The 21,301-nt window shown below is 42.5% G+C and overlaps 1 protein-coding gene across 1 annotated transcript; it reads right to left on the reverse strand.

Annotated features, from left to right (window-relative positions):
• Positions 1-1,505: 1,505 nt before the first annotated feature.
• Positions 1,506-21,233, reverse strand: Lkaaear1 (LKAAEAR motif containing 1). The gene is given in 3 exon segments (XM_052724131.1): positions 1,506-4,001; positions 4,003-4,068; positions 10,220-21,233. Coding segments are annotated over 3 exon segments (780 nt in total). The 5' UTR covers positions 10,418-21,233; the 3' UTR covers positions 1,506-3,485.
• Positions 21,234-21,301: the final 68 nt, after the last annotated feature.

Raw genomic sequence — 21,301 nt, forward strand, 5'->3', positions numbered from 1 at the left:
AGCCACTTGAGACATGAGGGGAGCAGAGATAGGGGCTGCCAGTATAGGCTTGGGCACTGCCGCAATCATTTCCTCTCTCTTTCCATCCCTTTCCTTTACTTTACGCCTATTTCCATCCATCTCCTTGTCAGCAGAGGCAGAGGAAATATCAGTCATGGATGGAATGAAGGTGATAGATAAGTTGGTGTTACATTGCTCCTGGCAGTGCTTATTGTGGGCCTTAATGACGTCTTCAGTAGAGGAGGACTTTAGGCCAGTGATCATAGCCAACAAAATGGGCATAAAAACCAACTGGAGGGTTACTCCTGAGGCCACTTCCTTTTTTTCTGGCCAGGAACAGAACTCTCATCCAAAGATCAGGTTTCCACATGTTCTCTGAAGAGATCCATGGAGCAAGCTCCACAGCCTCCATCCAAAACCTTACTAGTTCTGATGTTGTAGCCCAGAGCCCCTGGCTGGTTAGGAGGAACTTGAGGGCTCCAGTAGGGGCCTCTTTATGGTGAGGGAGGAAATTTCCCATAGTGTTAGAAGGTGTGATAAACAACAGTGACTGTGGCTCTGTTTCCTGAGGGTCCAGCCCTTATATGGAACACCAGGCAAGCCTGAACAAAAGCATGTGCCACCCTACCATGCAGACAGACTCACAAGACAAAAGAAGAAAGTGGGGGGTCCCAGCATTTACCTGCTGAAGGGACCGAAAGCACGCAATGTACAGGGGCCTACTCACCGAAATACACCGCTCAAGGTGGTACTCAACCAGTGCTGCACATGAGTAAAAGGAGACAAACAGTCCCTGTTGCCAAGCATCAGATGACCCGGGTTTCAGCACCAGATGTGACAGGGTCCTGTGCTGCTGTTCCCTTTGGGGAAGGGGGGCAAGTAGGCGCAGAGTCAATGACACAGACTCTGGGAGAATGTTGAAACAAGCCGCTCAGTTTTTTCAGGATGAGACAAGTATTATATACCCCCCACCCCACCCTGGGGGAAGGTCTGATGAATATGCATCTGCTGGTGTGACACGGCTGCCTATCATTGGTACAGGTCATCTCCAGATTATGTCTCAGCTGCTGTTGCTAAGGCCCTTAGGCAGACCCAGGTTGGCTCTCAGAAAGTATCTTTTTTTACTGGTTTGGGCTGGCTGGCCCTTAAGCCTGTTAGGGATGAGTCATCCCACACAAACCTACCATTTCCCTGCTCTGCCATCCTTCCCATTGCCTGAACCCCCCTCCTCACCTCCTGAGAGCTGCTGATGATTTGTGATTGCTGCCATTTGGGTTTGGATCAAGGCCCAGGGCACCAATAGGCCAGAAAGTGAGAAGGGTCATGTTCAGGGGGAGAAAACCAGCTAAGGAAACAAAGCCCTGGGAACTGGCCATCAGTCAGTAAGATCCTTCTGTGCCGCGGACTGGGTCTCAGTAGGAACATCAGACCGAGGGAGAACGGGTTGAAGGTACTCAGGATAAGTGGGATTTGGCGAATGACAGACAGACACAGACATCAGAGTATGCTGTGAACTGTTGTAATTTTACTCAGATCAAGCAGTGTTTTTTATACAATCATTTGAAGAAACATGGCAATCGGCCAGTGGGGCGATAGACATAGAATTAACAATGTGGTCACATAATTTTTTCAGAATGATTAATAGATCTCATGAGTACAGGTGTTATTTTTTCTTTTGTGGTCCCTCATCCAGACAGAGAACATTACGGCCCTAGCTGAAGTTTTTCCTTCTACGTAGTTATTAGACCTTTGTTTTGTATCACAATTAAACCCTTCCCACCATCGTTCTAATCATGGTTTCATTTGTGTGAAAATATTTAACCTTTGCTTGCAGGTGAGAAGGCACCAGGGGGGTTGGGACCTAGCTATTCTTTCCATGAACTGTAACTTATGCCATTCTGTTTTCATACTATTATGATTCACCCATTGGTTCCCATGTTTATCATAAGCTCCCGTAAAGGGCAATGGCTCCAAATAATTATTATATCTAGGATCAAAGTTAGGGGGTTGCCACCACCGACCCTTGATGAGAAACTCTATTTGTCCCTTGATAATTCTTGTAGGACTGGCTAGTTCCTGTAACTGCTTTCTTGTAGCTGCTGTTGGCTGCGCGTGTGGATTGTTTATGAGTTCCTGGACTTTTACTTTCATCTCTCCTCGCTAGACTCTTTGTCCCTCTGAGTCATAAGTTCTTTTTGTTCTAAGTCATTCATAAATTCCCCCAAACTTCTAGGACCCTCTTTAACTGTTTGCCTAAAAGCTTGAATTATAGGTGGGGGTATTGAGGCCACTTTTGAGGAATCATTATACTCTTTATGGGGCACATCAGGAACATTGAGAGCTAACTCCCTGAAATTAATACACAAGGAAACAGCAATAGTCACAGCTGCAAAGAGAAAAAGGCAGAGTGCCAGCCAGCCTCTGCAAGCAGATTTTGTGTGGTTCCGTGTAGCCTGGCACCATGATTCGGGCAGATTGATAAGGGGTCGCCGGGGGCATAGACCCGAGGGCCACGAGCCCCCCTTTCCCACGTAACCACCTCATCCAAGGCATTTGTCACGCGGGCGACACCGTCGTGGGCGTGGCACTTCTGGACCACAGTTTCGATTTCTTCTCCCTCCTTTCTGTTCTCTGTTCCATGCAGAACCAGTCGGAGCTCCCATGCAGAGCCGGGGAGCTGTCTACCTCCCTATAGTTTCCACCTCGGCAGCCTGCTGGGTAGGGAGGCTGGGAAGGAGGACAAGGCCAAGGGACCAAGGGGCCAAAAAGACCACAGGTTCTGCAAAGAGCCCATGCTGTGGAGAAGAGGAAGATGAGCTGCCCAGAAACAAGGAGTTTTCAGAGTCTAGTGGTCAGAACGGGATAGGTGGCTTCCTTCTTGTGCTCGTGTTTGGTGGATGAGTGGGCACAGGAGGCTGTTTCTGATGAAAGGGAGACTGTGGGTGAGTCTTGTCCCACCATCCAGGGACCTTGGAGAGGAGGACCCCATTCACAACCTGTTGGTCCTCTGGGCATGACTGGACTCTCCAAAGGCCAGCTTTGGCTTTGCAGTCATTCTCTCTCCTAGGATGCCACCCCAGTCCTCAGATGGAATGACCCTAACTTTGGAGACATCCCTTTCTGGGAGTGTACAGGCAGGCTCATCCCTATCCTTTTCCACATTAGTAACCCCCCTGCCCCGCCCCAACACACACACTCACCTCTATGGCCCTGAACAGCACCCATTGCCTGATGGGAGTTGATGGTTGGGGGCATAGCTGTTCCTTTAACATCCACCCACCGACATCTTACTTTGGAGAGCCCATCTCTTGTACCCTGAAGTCTGTGACTGTGACTGTGGGAGAGGCAGCATCCATGCTTGCCCTTCCCATTGGGAACCCAGGAGCAAAAGAGGGAAAAGACCCGAACACCCTCTGAAGAGAACTTTATGTGAGAGGGGTGGGGAGCCGCTCTAATCCAGGGTCTCTGTAGGCCAAGGTCGCGGGTCATCGTGGGAAGATGCTGCCATCCACAGCCTCTTCCAGGATTGTCTCAACACGTCTCCGCTGGGGAGAAAGGGGTTAGGGTCAGTGTGTGATGAGGCACGGGGCCCATTACCCACTCCCACCCGTCTTCTGTTTTGCTTGCACCTCTTGACGGCCCAGAGGATCGGGGATCTTCGTGGGCTTCAGTTGGGGTGGTAGGAACAGTTCTAGCCTGATGGCGGCGCGTGCGGAGCCCTGCTTCTGGATCAGGAGAGCGATTTCCTCTGCCTGGGAACCGAGTTTACTGAGCAACCCTGGCGAGCTGTCCAGAGGCAACCCTCCGTCTGCCTCCTCCCACAAGCAGGGTGGGCCCTCTTTCTCTGGGGCGCTCCCAGTAGGCCCTTTGCATACCCGCATTCGGGTGTAGCGCAACCTCAGCGCCCGGACTCGGCCGCGGGCTTCTGCGGCCTTGAGAACGCCCAGAAGCCTATTCTGACGCTCAGCTGGTGGTTCAAATGCCTGCGTCCAGATACGTGGGGTCGGGCATGCAGTAGGGTATCTCCACTGACTCGCGTGGAAAGATGGAGGCGGCTGCGCCTGCGTCGTCGAGCTATGGTGATATTTTATTTGTATTAAAATGTTATTTGTATGTTAATAAATAAAGTTGCCCGGGGGGTCAGAGCTATTAGCAAGCCATAGGAAAGCAGGGCAGTGGTAGCGTACGCTTGTAATTCCAGCACTTAGTAGGCAGAGCTGGGTAAGTCTCTGTGTGTTCAGGGATACAGCCATTATTGGATACACATGCCTTTAATCTTAATACCAATCATGGAAAACCTGGAGGCCTATACAGACAGGCTGTGAGGAGGCGGGTCATGTGGTTGGGTTTACAACCAATGAGAAGGCAGGACAGGAACTCTATATAAAGATTTTAACACAGGGGTAGCTCTGGTTCGGAGAGGTAGGACCACTGCAGGAGGAAGGGTAAGGTTTTGGCTCTTGGCTCTGACCTCTTGGCTTTCTTCTTTGCATTGGTTCTGTGTTTATTGTTTGATGGGAAGGTTGGATACATCTACATTTGGCGCCCAACGTGACAAGAATTCATTAAAAAACCGATTGGCTTGGCTTGGCGGCAGGTCCGGTTTCCAGCCTGGGCGGCCCGGCTGTCTAGCTTGGGCCCAGGCCTGACTGACCCGCAGCTGGAACTGCTACAAACAATTCAGACCTGCCCCGCTGAACAGGGCCCCTGCCTGTAAAGCCAAGGCTTGACTTGGCTCAAGCGGCTACACTTTCTCTCTCTCTCTCTCTCTCTCTCTCTCTCTCTCTCTCTCTCTCTCGCTGGATTCACACCTCGAACACCAGGTGGCTGTGAAATTCCCTGGGATTCTACTGTTCTACCCAGACTTGGTAAGTCAATTAACATATCTATTTAAAAGAGAATTTTTTTCTACATTAAAAAAAAAAATGGGCTTTATGTGTACATTGGAAGAAAATTGGGCTTTGTTTGAAATTTTAGGCACTCTGACAATGGAACAACTATATGAAAAGATTAATATTGATCGAATTATTCAGTTTATTACTTTTCTTATCCTCATTTTACTATTTAAAAAGATCGTCAACTTAAGTGCCAGGATAACAGTCTTAGAAAAACTTGTTTAAACCGGTAAAAATGAATTATAGAGAAATTCAAATTCAGACAGAAGAAATAAATAGTGAAGTTGTTTCAAAATTGGATCGTAAGGTTACAGAAAGAAAGCCAGTTTTCACACAATCACCCTTAATTTATCCAGTAGCCGTACAGCAGCTACCTGATGAAGAGAATGAACAAAATACTTGGGTTCCAGTTGAAATGTTAGACTTACGAAGATTTAAGGAGGCAATAGCATCTTATGGCATGCACTCCCCATATGTAAAGCAAATGTTAAACACCTGGTCAACTTGTAATAGGATTATACCAAAGGACTGGCGGGAATTGGCACAGGCTGTTCTTGAACCCGGACAAAATCTCCAGTGGAAAATGTGGTTCAGTAATGAGGCTAAAAATATAGAAAGACAATGGAGGGATAGCGGAATACAAGTCTGCCAGGATCAGCTTATTGGCGAAGGCCAATATGCTTCAGTACAAACATAATGTTCATATGATATCCAAACCCTACTTCTATGTAAAACGGCAGCTTTGAATGCATGGGACAGAGTTGAAGAACCAGGAAAAAAAACTGAGTCATTTACAAAGGTTATACAGGGCCCCAAAGAATCTTTCACAGATTTCTTACAAAGATTGACTTCAGCAGTACAAAAAAATGGTCCCGAATTCAGAGGCTAGTCAGATAATAATTGAATCTTTAGCCTTTGAGAATGCAAATGCAGCGTGCAAAAGAATAATTAGGCCGTTAAAGGCAAGATCTGCACCTTTGGAAGATTGGATTAGAGATACAGTTAATGTAGAGGCTTATGACCATGATGATATGTGGGTAGGAAAAGCAATTTCAAAAGGTTTGAGCAATGTTAGATGTTTTGGATGTGGAAAGCAAGGACATTTGAAAAAGGGATTGTAAACAGATCATTCCTAGAAATAATGTTTATTCAAGGAACACTGGCAACAGAATGCCCCCTTCCTTCTGGAGTATGCAGAAGGTGTGGTAAGGGAAAACACTGGACCAACGAATGTAGATCAACAAGGGACAGACAGGGTAACCCTCTGCCTCGAGCTTCGGGAAACTCCCAGAGGGGCCTCAGGCAGGCCCCCACAGTAAATCCAGTTCAAACCTTTCCTGCAGTTGTAGAGGAAACCCCTACTCAAAGCAACTAAATAACCAAATGTCTATTGGAATAAATCATGTTAGTCGAGATGGTGAAACAGAGAAAATAGGAAATACAGGAAAAAACATAAAGAAAATTTTTTGGCAAACTTCTATTAATGAACAAAGACCAAAACTAACAATAAAAATAAATGGTGTTTTGTTGTCTGGTCTGGTAGACACAGGTGCTGACATTACCATAATTGCACCAGAATTTTGGCATCCAACTTGGCCTCTTCAGGAGGTAAACATTCAACTCTTAGGAATTGGGACATTATCTAGAGTGAAACAAAGTGTAAAATGGCTTGAATGTATAGGTCCAGAAGGACAGAAAGGAAAATTAAAACCATATATGGCTAACATAGCTATGAACCTGTGGGGTCGAGACTTGTTACAACAGTGGAATACTCAGATTAATATCCCTCCAATCTCAGAAACAAATCATAAATTAGTACATGTTTCTGAGAGAAATATTAAAAGATATTATTCTAATGAGTGCTCACCAGCCATCCATGTCATACAAGAACAGGGCACAACAACTGATAATCTTCCAAAAACATTAACAGCTCTACCTTTAAAATGGTCAACAGACAAGCCTGTATGGGTTCAGCAATGGCCTTTAACAACAGAGAAACTCCAGGCTTTACAAGAGCTGGTGGAAGAACAGTTAAATGCTCATCATATTGAAGAATCAACCAGCCCTTGGAATTCTCCTGTATTTGTTATAAAAAAAAAATCTGGTAAATGGAGAATGGTAACAGACCTTAGAGCAATTAACAAAGTAATTCAGCCAATGGGCTCTTTACAATCTGGAATTCCTTTACCTACTCTGTTACCAAAAGGCTGGCCTCTCATAGTTATTGATTTAAAAGACTGTTTCTTTTCAATACCCTTACAAGAAAAAGACAGAGAAAGATTTGCTTTCACAGTGCCTACTTATAATAATTCTCAACCGGTTAAAAGATTTCAATGGAGGGTTCTCCCACAGGGAATGTTGAATAGCCCAACTTTGTGCCAATATTTTGTAAAACAGCCATTAGAAGTGGTACGTAAAAAATTTCCTAAATCTATAATTTATCATTATATGGATGACATTTTATTAGCTGATTCAAATGCAGATACTTTAGAAAGAATGTTTGAAAAAGTAAAGAAAATTTTGCCTTGCTGGGGATTACAAATTGCTTTAGAAAAGGTACAAAGAGGAGATTCTATTAATTATTTAGGATATAAAATAGAACTTCAAAAAATTAGACCTCAAAAAGTGCAAATTAGGAGAGATCGACTACAGACTCTTAATGACTTTCAAAGATTATTTGGAGACATTTCTCATCTAAGAACTATTGTTGGGGTAAAAAATGATGAACTGAATAATTTGTTTAAAACCTTAGAAGGTGATAAGGACTTAAATAGTCCAAGAGAATTATCACCTGAAGCTGAGAAAGAATTGGCCTTGGTAGAAAAGAAAGTACATGAAGGGCACGTAGATCGTATTGATCCAAAGCTGGATTGCATTTTGGTTATTTTACCTTCTAGGCATTCCCCAACAGGAATATTAATGCAAAGGGAAGATATTATATTGGAATGGATATTTTTACCAAATAAACCAAATAAAAAATTAAAAACTTATGTGGAAAAAATCTCTGACTTGATTTGGAAAGGAAAATTGAGACTTCGTCAATTAGCAGGAATAGACCCAGCAGAAATTGTCGTACCTTTAACTAAGGAGGACATTGAAAAATTATGGATAGAAAATGAAGCTTGGCAAAAAGCTTGTAGTAATTTTTTGGGAGAAATTAACAGCAAATATCCCAAAAGCAATAGAATTGATCTTATAAAGAGAGCTGATTGGATCTTGCCTCAAATTGTGAGGAAAAAACCCATATCTGGAGTTCGTACATTTTATACAGATGCCAACAAACAAGGAAAGGCAGGTTACAAATCAGAAAATTTAAGTAAAGTGGTTCAAAGTCCTTATAATTCAGTTCAAAAATCAGAATTGTATGCTATTCTGTTGGTATTAATGGCTTTTTCAGAACCTCTCAATATAGTAACTGACTCTCAGTATGCTGAAAGAGTAGTATTACATATTGAGACTGCAGAATTTATCCACGATGCTTCAGAATTAACTTCATTATTTATTCAATTACAAGATACAATCAGAAAACGGAGTCATCCTTTATATATAACTCACATCCGATCCCATACTGGTCTGCCAGGCCCTCTAGCACAAGGCAATGATGAGATTGATAAATTATTGATAGGAAATGTGCTGGAGGCCTCAGAATTTCATAAAAAACATCATGTAAATAGTAAAGGTTTAAAAAAGGATTTTTCCATAACCTGGCAACAAGCCAAAGAAATAGTAAAGAAATGTCCTACTTGTTCCTTCTACAATCAAACACCATTACCAGCAGGATGTAACCCAAAGGGTACTCAGAGGAATGAATTCTGGCAGATGGACGTGTTTCACTTTGCAGAATTTGGAAAACTGAAATATGTACACCACACTATCGATACTTATTCAGGATTTCAATGGGCAACTGCTTTGAGTTCTGAAAAAGCTGATTCTGTAATCACTCATTTGCTAGAAGTTATGGCCATTATGGGTATACCTGCACAAATCAAAACTGATAATGCTCCATCATATGTCTCTGTTAAAATGAAACAGTTTTTTGCTTATTATAATATAAACCATGTTACAGGTATACCACATAATCCTACAGGTCAAGCAGTTATAGAAAGATCAAACAGAACTCTAAAGGATATGCTAAATAAACAAAAAGGAGTAACAAAAACCCCCAGAAATAGACTACATAATGCTCTATTAACTTTGAATTTTCTCAATGCCAATGAGAAAGGAACAACAGCTGCAGAGAGACATTGGATAATAGAAAAAACTACAGAATTAAATCAACCTATATACTTTAAGGATGTGCTGACCTCAGAATGGAAACCAGGGTATGTGTTACGTTGGGGACGAGGTTTTGCTTTTATTTCTACAGGAGAAGATAAGCTGTGGGTACCATCAAAATTGATAAAGGTTCGATTTGAACAAGAGAGACCTCTTAATTAGAGGAGGTGATAGTTCATCAACTATCGTAAACATCCAATTTAAACTAACTTACACCAGTAACACATGCCTTTTCATTTAATCAGATAACTTGTCAAAAAGGAACATCCCCAAAAAACCTTGGGGAAAGGTTTTTGTTTTTGTCTTTTAGGAGAATGAAGGTTAAGGAATTTGAAGAACACTGGACAAATGAGACAACTGAAGAAAAGGAACAAATCATCTATCCTAAGAAACAGAATGAAATGGCGTATGGGTATGTTATCTAAAAAAATTTTATGTCTTCCTAAATGTTTGTTTCTGCTTTTCTTTAAAGATTTAACACTATTTAACTTCTAATAGTCCCAGTTCAATTAAAATTTAAAGCTGACTTTGGAGTTGGAGAATGGCTCTCTCCTTCTTTAAACTCAAGCATGTTGTTAAAAGGAAAATGCAAACTCCCTGTATCATGCCAGAGGAAAAGAGCCATCTTCTGCTATGGGAAAGAAGAAAGCCAAGAGGTCAGAGCCAAGAGCCAAAACCTTACCCTTCCTCCTGCAGTGGTCCTACCTCTCCGAACCAGAGCTACCCCTGTGTTAAAGTCTTTATATAGAGTTCCTGTCCTGCCTTCTCATTGGTTGTAAACCCAACCACATGACCGCCTCCTCACAGCCTGTCTGTATAGGCCTCCAGGTTTTCCATGATTGGTATTAAGATTAAAGGCATGTGTATCCAATAATGGCTGTATCCCTGAACACACAGAGACTTACCCAGCTCTGCCTACTAAGTGCTGGAATTACAAGCGTACGCTACCACTGCCCTGCTTTCCTATGGCTTGCTAATAGCTCTGACCCCCGGGCAACTTTATTTATTAACATACAAATAACATTTTAATACAAATAAAATATCACCATATCGAGCAGATCTCCAAAGAGCAGGTGGCGGTGGCGTTGTTTGGGGAGCATGGCCGCCAGCCTCTCCTGAGTCAAAGCCCAGCCTGGCTTCGGAGGCTCTGTAGTCCACGGGCCCTTCATGCCTTTCTTGCCAGCTCCAGCTCCTGGTTCACTCTTTTTGGCCCGCTCCCGTGCACCTTTTACTCCCGGGGATGGCATGCTCCAGTCTGTGGAAGAAAGGGGACATCCAGCTACTTAGGGGGAACGCTATGGCTCTAGCTGTGTTTCTGTGAAACTTCTTGTAGCCACTTAACTCAGATCCCTAACTGGTAGCTGACCCTGTGCATATCTGCAGTAGGGTATGACTTTCTAATCCTCTCCAGTTTTAGGAGTATACCCAATTTAGGGGTATAACACCAGATGGACTGTCCTGCATGCCGCTGGTGCTCCACAGCCCACATCACTATGGTCATGGGTCATTCGGCGTCCCCTGACTCTGGAGCTCCATAGATTGGTCTGGTCCTGTGCCTCGATCCCTAGTCTTTGGTTGGGGTAAGGTTAAGGGCATGACCCCTTTATAAAGGGCAGAGGACCCCACCCTGTTAGTGTGTCTACATGTATCTGTATGTGTATGTGAATGTGTGGTATTGCAGGTATATGTGTGTTTGGATCTGTGTAAGGATGCACATATGTACACTGGGAAGCTCAGCCTCTGTTCTGGCCTATCTCCAGGGTAGAGATGTGGGGAGCAGAACCCAGGGAAGCCGGACAAAGGAATAACGGCTCAGAGTGAGAAAGGAAGCCAACCCTAGCAACCATTCCCAACCTAGCCGCAGCTCCTGAATTCCTGTGGGTGAGAGGTATAGACATGGTTGAGTGTCCTCCTCTAAATTTGTCTAACCCCTTGCCCACCTACCAGCTCAGCATCCAGGCCTCCCCACCCAAAGTCCTCACACCCTCATACTTTCTGCCTTTTCTGTGGGAAAACACGCTTCAGTTTTGAATCTCTGGGCTTGTTGATTATGTTGCTTAGCAACCTGGAGCCCCACCCTCCCAATCCGCAGTATAGTGCACTACTACATAAGTATTAAGGTACAGGGATTAGGGCCGTGTGTGTCTTGTGTCCTGTCCTAGGTCCTCTCCCATGGACCCTTTGAGTGTAACTGAAAGTTTTTCTCCTGTCCGATGGCCTCGAGGTCCTGCAGCCACTTATAAAATAATCATTCAGAGGCTTAATATTATTTACAAACTGTCTGGCCTATGGAAGGCTGTAGCTTGAGTTTTCCTGACTGGCCCACAGTCAGGACAAATCTCTGTCACCCGTCAGTCCCATAGCCACTCAGACCCGACCAAGTAAACACAGAGACTTATATTGGTTACAAACTGTATGGCCGTGGCAGGCTTCTTGCTAACTGTTCTTACAGCTTAAATTAATCCATTTCCATTAATCTATACCTTGCCACATGGCTCATGGCTTACCGGCATCTTTACATTGCTGTTTCTCATCATGGCGGCTGGCAGTGTGTCTCTGACTCAGCCTTCCACTTCCCAGCTCTATTCTCCTCCTTGTCCCTCCTATACTTCCTGCCTGGCCACGGGCCAATCAGTGATTTATTTATTGACCAATCAGCAACATATTTGACATACAGACCATCCCACAGCAGAAGGCCTTTTGCTAGCTAGCTCTTATATCTTAAATTAACCGATTTCTATTAATCTGTATGTTTTGCCATGTATCTTGTGACTTTACCGGTCTGCCGGCATGTTACTTCTCCTTTGGTAGCAGCTGGTGTCTCCCCAGACTCCACCATTCCCTTTCCTGTCTCTCTCCTTGGATTTCCTGCCTGCCTCTAAGCTGCCTTGCCATAGGCCAAAGCAGTTTATTTATTAACCAATGGGAACAACATATATTCATAGTTCTTGTTTGATAACTGTTTGTTGTATACAATTTTACTATATTAAAGTTAAAACCTTCCTTTTTGATTAGATAGAAAAGGGGAAGTGCTGGGGGATATCTTTCTGTATGCTGTGAATATATGTTGTTTTGCACCTTGTACAAAAGCCCATTTAAAATGGATTAGAGACCTTAATCTAAAACTGGAAACTTTCAGAAGAAAACATAGGTAATACCCTTCAAGATATTGGGGTAGGCAAGAACTTTTTAAATAGAACACCAACCGCATAAGAACTGACCTTAAGTATCAACAGATGGGACTACATGAAACTAGTCAGGTGGTGGTGGTACACTTTTGTAATCCCAGCATTCGGGAAGCAGAGGCAAGTGGATCTCTGAGTTTGAGGACAGCCTGGTCTACAAAACAAGTTTTAGGACAGCCAGAGCTATTACACAGAGAAAACCCTGTATTGAACAGCCCCCCGCCCCCCGCCCCACAAAGTTTCTGTACAGAAGAGGAAAAACAAATCAAAACAGCAGAGCAAATAGCCCACAGAGTGGAAGAAAATCAAGTGGTTGATATCCAGAATTTATAAACAATTACAGCTGGGCTGTGGTGGCTCATGTCTTTAATCCCACCAGAGTCAGGCTGGTCTCTGAGTCCAAGGCCAGTCTGGTCTACAGAGAGAGTTCTAGGACAGCCAGAGCTACACAAAACCCTGTCAAAAAACAAAAACAAAAACAAAAACAAACAAAGGTCAGAAATTAAACACTAAAGAAACAAAACTATCAATCAACAAATGGGCAAATGAACTGAATAGACAGTTTTTTTTTTAAAGAAACACAAATGTTTAATAACTACTTAGAAAGTGTTTAATATTCTTAGTAATCATTGAAATGCAAATTAAAGCTGCTCTGAGATACCACTTCACCCCAGTCAGAATGGCTATCTGACAACAAATATCGGAGGGGATGTGGAGAGAAAGGGACTCTTATTCAGTGTTGGTGAGAGGCAAGTTAATGCAGACATTGTGGAAATCAGTTTGGAGATTTCTTAAAAAACTGAAATTAGAACTGCTGTATGACTTGGCTATTTCCCCTCTGGGCAGAAAACTCCATCCCTACCATAGAGATACTGGCACTTCCATGTTTATTGCTGCTTTATTGACTATGTTAAAGAATTGGGTGGTGGTGGTGGCTCACATCTTTAATCCCAGCACATGGGAGGCAGAGGCAGGCAGATCTCAGTGAGATGGAGGCCAGCCTTGTCTACAAAGTGAGTTCAAGGACAGCCAGGACCATTACATGGGGAAATCCTGTCACAAACAAACAAACAAAGAATTGGAATCAAACTAATTGTGCATCAACAGATGAATGGATATTGAAAAATTGATATACATATATAAAATGGAATACTCTTCATCTTAAAGAAATGTAATTCCCACATATGCAGACAAAAACAGCTGTACACAAATATTCCCACAGAATTTGTGGGAAAAATCGATGGACTTGAATGTAAAATTAAGTGAGGTCCCCCAGTCTCAGAAAGAAAAGCCTCATGTAATTCAAGCCTCATGTAACAGCCCTAGCTGTCCTGGAACTCACTCTGTAGACCAGCCTGGCCTTGAACTTACAGAGATCTGCCTGCCTCTGCCTCCTGAATGCTGAAATTAAAGGTGTGCACCATCACACCTGGTGTAATTCTTTTCTTAATTCTATAATTTACTCATATTAATCACTTTGTTCATGCGATCATTCCACATAAATTAAGTCCATAATCTGTTAATGAGTGTGATATTGCCAGTGCCTGTGCTTAAGTCTCACTTTCATTTCTACATGGAGAGGTGATGGCTTTTGGAGTTTGGAATCTGAGTACCTCTGGTGGACCATCTTTCATTTGTAGGTAGTCCATCCTGGCTGACAGGTGGGTCCCTGTTACTTGCATATGGGCCTTTTATGGCTGAAATGTGAGTCTCAGCTAAGTTTCTGGACTTTCTTCAGGAAGTTATTAACTGTTCCCACTGCTTTTGGAAGCTTGCCCTGGCCTCTTGGTTGAAGGTCCACTTATGACTCTTTATCATTCAGTCCCCAAGCTTGCCTCCTCATCCCCACAGCTGAGTGGAATGAATATCCCTGTAGATGGATTTTTCTTTGGGCCACCAGCTCACAAATGACATGGAGATTTATTATGAAAGCTTGGCCTTAGATTATGCTTGTTCCTAACTAGTTCTCATAACTTAACTCACATTTTTTTTTTTGTTTTTTCGAGACAGGGTTTCTCTGTGTAGCTTTGCGCCTTTTCCTGGAACTCACTTGGTAGCCCAGGCTGGCCTCGAACTCACAGAGATCCGCCTGGCTCTGCCTCCCGAGTGCTGGGATTAAAGGCGTGCGCCACCACTGCCTGGCTCACATTTCTATATCTATGTTCTTTTACATGACTTGGTAACCTTTACTCTGTACTGACTATCTTGCTTCTTCTGAGCTTGGCTGATGACTCTGCCTTTCTTCTTCCCAGAGCTCTCTCTGTCCAGAAGTCCCTGTTCTATCTCCTGCCTAGCTATTGGTTGTTTAGCTTTTTATTAAACCAATCACAATGACATCTTTACACAGTATAATCAAATATCTTGCAACATTTCCCTCTTATGTTTAAATAAAAAGGAAAGGGTTTTAATTCTAACATAGTAAAACTATATACAATAAGAACAATTATTAAGTAAGAATTACATTTACAATGTTCAGTCCATTTTCATTTGGCAAATTCAGAGAAACAGTCCATTATTAATCCTATCTTGGTGAGTCCAAAGTTTTGTGCCTAAGTTACCTTCTATCACAACTAAGGAAAACTATAACTATCTAGTCTTCAATTCTATCAAAGATTCCAGAAGGATATAATATTACCTGAGTAAACAAGAAGTGCAGAGCAAGCAATGTCCAAAACTAAGAGAGGACAGAGACATCTGGCTGCCTGGATAGTCACCCAAGGTTCTTCTGTAACACTGGGGCATCCATCTTCGGCCTATGGGCCTAAAATATCTGACAGACTTTTCTGTGAAGCAGGAATTTTGAAAGACTGTCCTACCTTGTCTTGGCAATGTTTGGCAGTTGTCTTCTTTTGTGTCCTGCTTGTCCACTTTGGACAGCATCTGTCAGCAGTCGTGGCAAGGGCAGTTTCTTACCCAGTGGCTAACTTTTGCCCCAAAGAAAGCAAACTCCATATGAAGGTTCTTTGATGTCGATCCTCTTCTCTGAAGTAGATTGGTGCTGCCAGGAGCAGATGTGTCTCATTGTTATAAAAAGCCTTATGTTATTATGTTGAGTCTTGGGGTATCACAAATAATGAGGATCAGACCACCGAAGTCAGATAATCAGAAGCAAATTATTTCATCACCATGAGGTACCAGAACTTCTAACTAGTTAGGGTCAGAGGCAGGTCAGGCTCTGACTGTGACCTCAAACACAGGGTCCTTTTTAAAGCAAAAGCCACAAGTCAGGGGGCCAGGGTTGACATAAGAAAAAGAATGTTTACAATTTGACTGTATATTCTGGAAATTTACAACTTGTGATAACATTTTACAGCTAGTAGTATAATTTGTGATAACATCTTAACATCTAAACAACCTTCTACAAGCTTAACATCTAAACAACCTTCTACAAACAGGGGGTTTGTTGTTTGTAGAAGCAAGACTGTGGTTATCTTAACACAACTCAACATAGCTTGGGTCTTGTCTTAATTTTTAACCAACTGTTCTTCCTGTGACTGAGAATATAGGGCAAGGGTCAAGTGATAGAAGAAGCTGGATAGGTGGGCTAATGTTCAGATTTTCTCTGGGCCTTTCAACTAAAACATTTTAAATGCCATATTCTGTAGGTCTTTGAAGTATTTGAAGATCACCTATCTATCTAAAATATAGATATTTTATATCTGTTTGACCTTGAAAATTTACTTAACATGACTATAAGTTTGATTGTTATAGATGACTATTAACCTGTATTTCTTTTTGTCCTAAATAGCTTTTTGTTTTGTTTTGTTTTTGAGACAGCATTTCTCTGTGTAACAGCCTTAGGTGCCCTGTAACTAGTTCTATAGACCAGGCTGGACTTGAACTCACAGAGATCTGCCTGCTTCTGCCTCCTGAGTGTTGGGATTAAAGGTGTGTGCCACCACCGCCCAGCTCCTAAATAGCTTTTAAGTACTAAAACTTTACATTACATTTTTAAATGATTTGCATAGGTACAATATGTTAAACAAGAATAGAAACATAAATATACAAAAATCCATACCAATGTAAAATATTTGAGACTAGTGGTTGTTTAAAAGTAGACTCAACAATCCACCCTTTTTTAAAAAAAAGGTTTATTTATTTATTTTATATATATGAGTACTCTATCTGCATGTACCCCTTTATTCCAGAAGAGGGCATCAGATCCCATTATAGATGGTTATGCACCACTATGTGGTTGCTGGGAATTGACTCAGGACCTCTGGAAGAGCAGTCAGTGCTCTTAATTGCTGAGCTATCTCACCAGCCCCCAACAATCCACCCTTTTATCCCATCATTTCTATACTATATCCCCCCTTTTGCCCTTCAGAAATAGATCCCTGAATCTAATCTTTGTTCAGCTTTTTTCCTGACCATAACCAATAACAACTTGTAACCAACCCCCCAAATGATGACAAACATCCATAATCCACCAAATGACCAAAAACTACCCACCCCACCTCTTGGGAATGTGGGCATTGTGTTCTCTAGACTGCTTCCTATTGTCTGTGGGTGATGAACTCTTTTGGAGGACTCAGAGGAAACTGAGATAATGGTCAAGTCCTGGGAAGACTAGCCATAGCATTTGTTGTCCAGTATCTGTGCAATGGGAAAGTGCAGGGCTTATCTGCAGTCCTGGCTAGAATAGTCTGTGAGGCTGGATCATCTCAGCCAGCAGCTTTGAAGCTGTTTTGTATGCAGAACTCTGAGGAAACTACAGCAAAGGCATTCTGAGAGGCTAGATTACCTGGACTACCCCTTTCATTGGTGTCTGGTCCCCTTGTTCTGAAAACACACACACACACACACACAAACTTTCAAAGGTAACATACATATCATTAATACAAGTATGGACTGTGTGTTGTATACAAGCCAGCCAAAGATGATTTTTGTTTATGTTTGAGCAGGTAAAATATATGTTACCTGTCTATTAGTTTTTCTAGATTTATTTCTTTATGTCTGTAGTTTGTATTTTCAGGGAGTCTCCCCCTATCAAATCTGTTCGTCTTTAACCTAGAACAAATCCACAGCCTTTTGTTTTCTGTGGAAACAAAAGCATAACTTCTTTCCCAAAGCAATACATTTCCTGACTTCCATTTTAAAGTTAAGGCATTCCTAAAGTATCTGGGCTGGTTTAATTCAGCAGGTTCTTGCCCAATTCAGTGTTTCTCAGCAGCTGTCATTTTCTGTTCATTAGCATTCAAAAAATTCAAAATTAACAAAGCACCAAATAAGGTTCAAACTCCCTGTGTTCTATTTTCCATCCTTATGTGGCTTTTTTTTTTTTTTTTTGGTATTACTTTACTTTCTCTCTTTTTAAAAAAATATACACTGGTGTTTTGCCTGCATTTATGTCTGGGTGAGGGTATTGGGTCCACCTGGAACTGGAGTTACAGACAGCTGCGAACTGCCATGTGGGAATTAAACCTGGGTCCTCTGGAAGAGCAGTCAGTGCTCCTAACCACTGAGTTATCTTCCCAGCCCTTTCTTTACTCTCTTTTTAAAGACTTTATTATCAAATAGCTCCCAACAGAACCCTTTTCCAGTCCTCAAGCATTTGCATTCCAATGCTCCTAGGCTCTTCCTGATCCCTTCTTTCCTGTGCAGGTCTTTGGGGTTAGTGCTGGACTCTGACACCAACATGGAGCTTTTGAGGAGGAAGATTCTGGTCTTAGGGAGAGGCTCACCAGTGGGCCACCTCTTCCAAGCAGACTTCCTGGAAACACAATACTCAATTGGAAATACACTGTTACTGTGGATCCATTCTTTAAGACTGAATCCTGGACCTTCTCAGCCTCTCAGGACCTATGCTAGGAAGACATAAGGATGAGGGGTTGGCCAGTTCCCATGGTGGGGTGGGGTCGGGTCGCACAGGGAGCAGGAGAAAATACTGTTCTATAAGAAGGCACTATAACGTTTCCTCTGCGTTTACGGGGTTGGAAAACTCTGTGAACCAAAGTTCTTGAATAACACCTTCCAGTGAACCTTCTGCTAGGTGTATTAAGTGATGAGAACTTCAATGATTGTGGAGAGGTTGGAGTGTTACAGGTACAGAGCATAATTACAATTTCTCATGGGCTATCTTTAGCCTTCTTAATAGTCATTACTGATCACCTGTGTCTAGCCTAACATCATTGTGACTAACAGGTGAAACCTTTTGGAGAATATTAACAGACTACTAGATTCCACTGACCCAAAGGCTAAGCCTGCCATCAGATAGCATCTGAGGTCTACTTTCCCTACTTTGCTGTAACTGCCTACCTGATGTTTCTACCAGTTCATTTGAAAAGTCCCTTGATTTATGGGTTTTTTTGTTCTGTTACTATAAAATTTCACAAAACTGTTATTGGTTGGAACATGGAATTTGGGGTAGCCCAAATCTGTATTCCTGAGCCATGGTCACTCATATTTGGCTCCAGGATAAACTCTCTCTTATCCCATTTGGGGTGGGAGCTGTGTTTTTGCATATACAGTTATAGTACCCAAGTGTGGGATCCCAAGAGTGAATCACTTTTCATAGGAGAAGTCACCTGCCTTAGAGCCAGGAACTAGCATGGAAATTTTTGTGTCCAAACCATTTGACATTATTTCTTTAGGTAGATTTTGGTCCTGAGTGCTGGAATTAGAGGTGCACGCTGCCACTACAACTCCTGAGTTCTTTTTAAACCCACTGAGTCCATTCAGTGCTGCCAGTATGTGGGTGTGGGTATAGCATTGTCTACTGGCTACTATCAGGGGCTGCATCCCTGAAGAAAATGACTCTCCCCCCGCTAGCAATTGCCAGTCACTCTAGGTCAGCAGTTGAACAGCCCTTTCTTGGGGTTGCATACCAGATCTTTACAGTATGATTCATAACTACCAAAATTACCGTTATGAAGTAGCAATGAAATAATTTTATGGTTGGGGGTCACCACAACATAAGAAAATGTATTCAAAAGTCATAGTATTAGGAAGGTTGAGAACCGCTGTCTACATTATCCATTGTGTTTGTTTGCTTTGAAAGCATTTTGATTTTCAACCGCTCAGTTTCTGGTTTGCTTTCAGAACTCTGTTAATTTGCTAGCATTCAGTCTGCTTTTCCTTGGACACTCTTTCTATATCAATTTAAAGAAGGGAGGAAGTGTTTGAAGAAAAACATGTTTGGTACTCCTACTGGTTTTATGTTTGATAATTATGTTAATTGAACGTGCAAGTATTAATAAGAAGGGGGGTGATCTGAGTGTGGTGGCACATGCCTTTAATCTCAGCACTGGAGAGAAAGAAGCAGGCAGATATCTGTGAGTTTGAGACCAGCCTAATCTATATAGCAAGTTCCAGCCCAGCCAAGGCTACATACATATTAAAACTCTGTCTTAACAACAACAGAGAAGGCAACCTGACTTTATACTAACTAACTTTAATTTATTTTGTGCACTTAACTAGAAGTCCTAACAACAAAACAAAACATAAATGGACAGTGTTAATTCGAGAAATCCACAGAGTCTGCTTAAAGGGTGAAGGAATATATTGGGGGGAAAACTCACTATAGTGCTGGAAATTTAAATCATAGGGTCCTGGAAAGCTGAGGTACAGTCCAATGCTGTTCTGCTGCTGAGATGGTCCACACCATCCAGCCCACGAGAGAGAAGAGTGCAGCCTACGTGTGTCTCAGGTCTTAAGGGTAGCCTCAAGCTATGCCCCAGGGGCAGGTACTTCAAGGTCATAGGTAGGTAGGACAGTTACCTACTACATCTCTAGGGGCAGTGTTACAAGGTCATAGACAGAACAGCTATCCACTACATCTCTCCTTCTTGTCTAAATAAGAAAGTTCTAACCAAATACAAAACTATATATAATAGGAACGATTTTCAAGTATTGTCCAGGAGAGGGGAAAGGTAATAAACATAAACAAAAATAGAAATACAACCAGCAAGAACAACATCAAACAAGAGACACATGCTAAAATCCAGAAATGTCCTGAACATAGGTAAATGACATGTCACAGAGATTGCTCTAATAGCTCTTCTATCTTAAAGAATCTAACTTTATTATCTGAAATGTTCTTAGCTAAGATACATGAGAGGATTGTAAGTGTAACTATCTAGTCTTCAACCCCATCAAAGACCTGAGAAGGAAAATAATATTCCTGAGAAAACAGGAAGTGCAAACAAGCAGTTTCTGAAAAACTGCAGGAATAGACAGAGACAGCTGGCAGCCTAGACAGTCAGTGCATGAGACTCTTAATCTCAGGGTCCTGGGTTTGTGCCCCACGTTGGGCACCACATAATGCGAGAAATCCATGGAGTCTGCTTAAAGGGTGAAGGAATTTATGGGGGTGGGGAGAAACTTACTACAGCATGGGAGATTTACTTTGGATCCTGGAAAGCCGAAGTACAGTCCAACACTGTTCTGCCACTGAGATGGTCCGCACCATCCAGCCCACAAGTGAGAGGAGAGTGCAGCCTACAGAGCAGGTACTTCAAGGTCATAGGTAGGTAGGACAGTTACCTGCTACATGTCTAGGGGTGGTGTTACAAGGTCATGGACAGAACAGCTATCCACTACACAGTGTGCTTAATTGGAATTTAAAAATCATTAAATAAAAATAAATTACAAAATTGGCAATATACAAAAATTAATAGGACCTCTAAAAACTAATCTAAGTTAAATGGAAATGTTATAAGGCAAAGGCAGGCTGATCTGTATGAGTTTGAGGCCTTCCTGGTCCACATAGGAATTCTAGGCCAGTCAAGGCTACATAGTGAGACCTTGTCTCAAAAAAACAAAAAGAGCCGGGCAGTGGTGGTGCACGCCTTTAATCCCAGCACTCAGGAGGCAGAGTCAGGCGAATCTCTGTGAGTTCAAGGCCAACCTGGTCTACTGAGAGAGATCCAGGAAAGGCGCAAAGCTACGCAGAGAAACCCTGTCTCGGAAAAACTTTAAAAAAAAAAAAAAAAAAGAATTACTTTT

This window comes from Peromyscus californicus, unplaced genomic scaffold (assembly GCF_007827085.1).
Source record: "Peromyscus californicus insignis strain IS unplaced genomic scaffold, ASM782708v3 Scaffold_7__1_contigs__length_154581171, whole genome shotgun sequence".
In the NCBI taxonomy this organism is placed as follows: domain Eukaryota; kingdom Metazoa; phylum Chordata; class Mammalia; order Rodentia; family Cricetidae; genus Peromyscus; species Peromyscus californicus.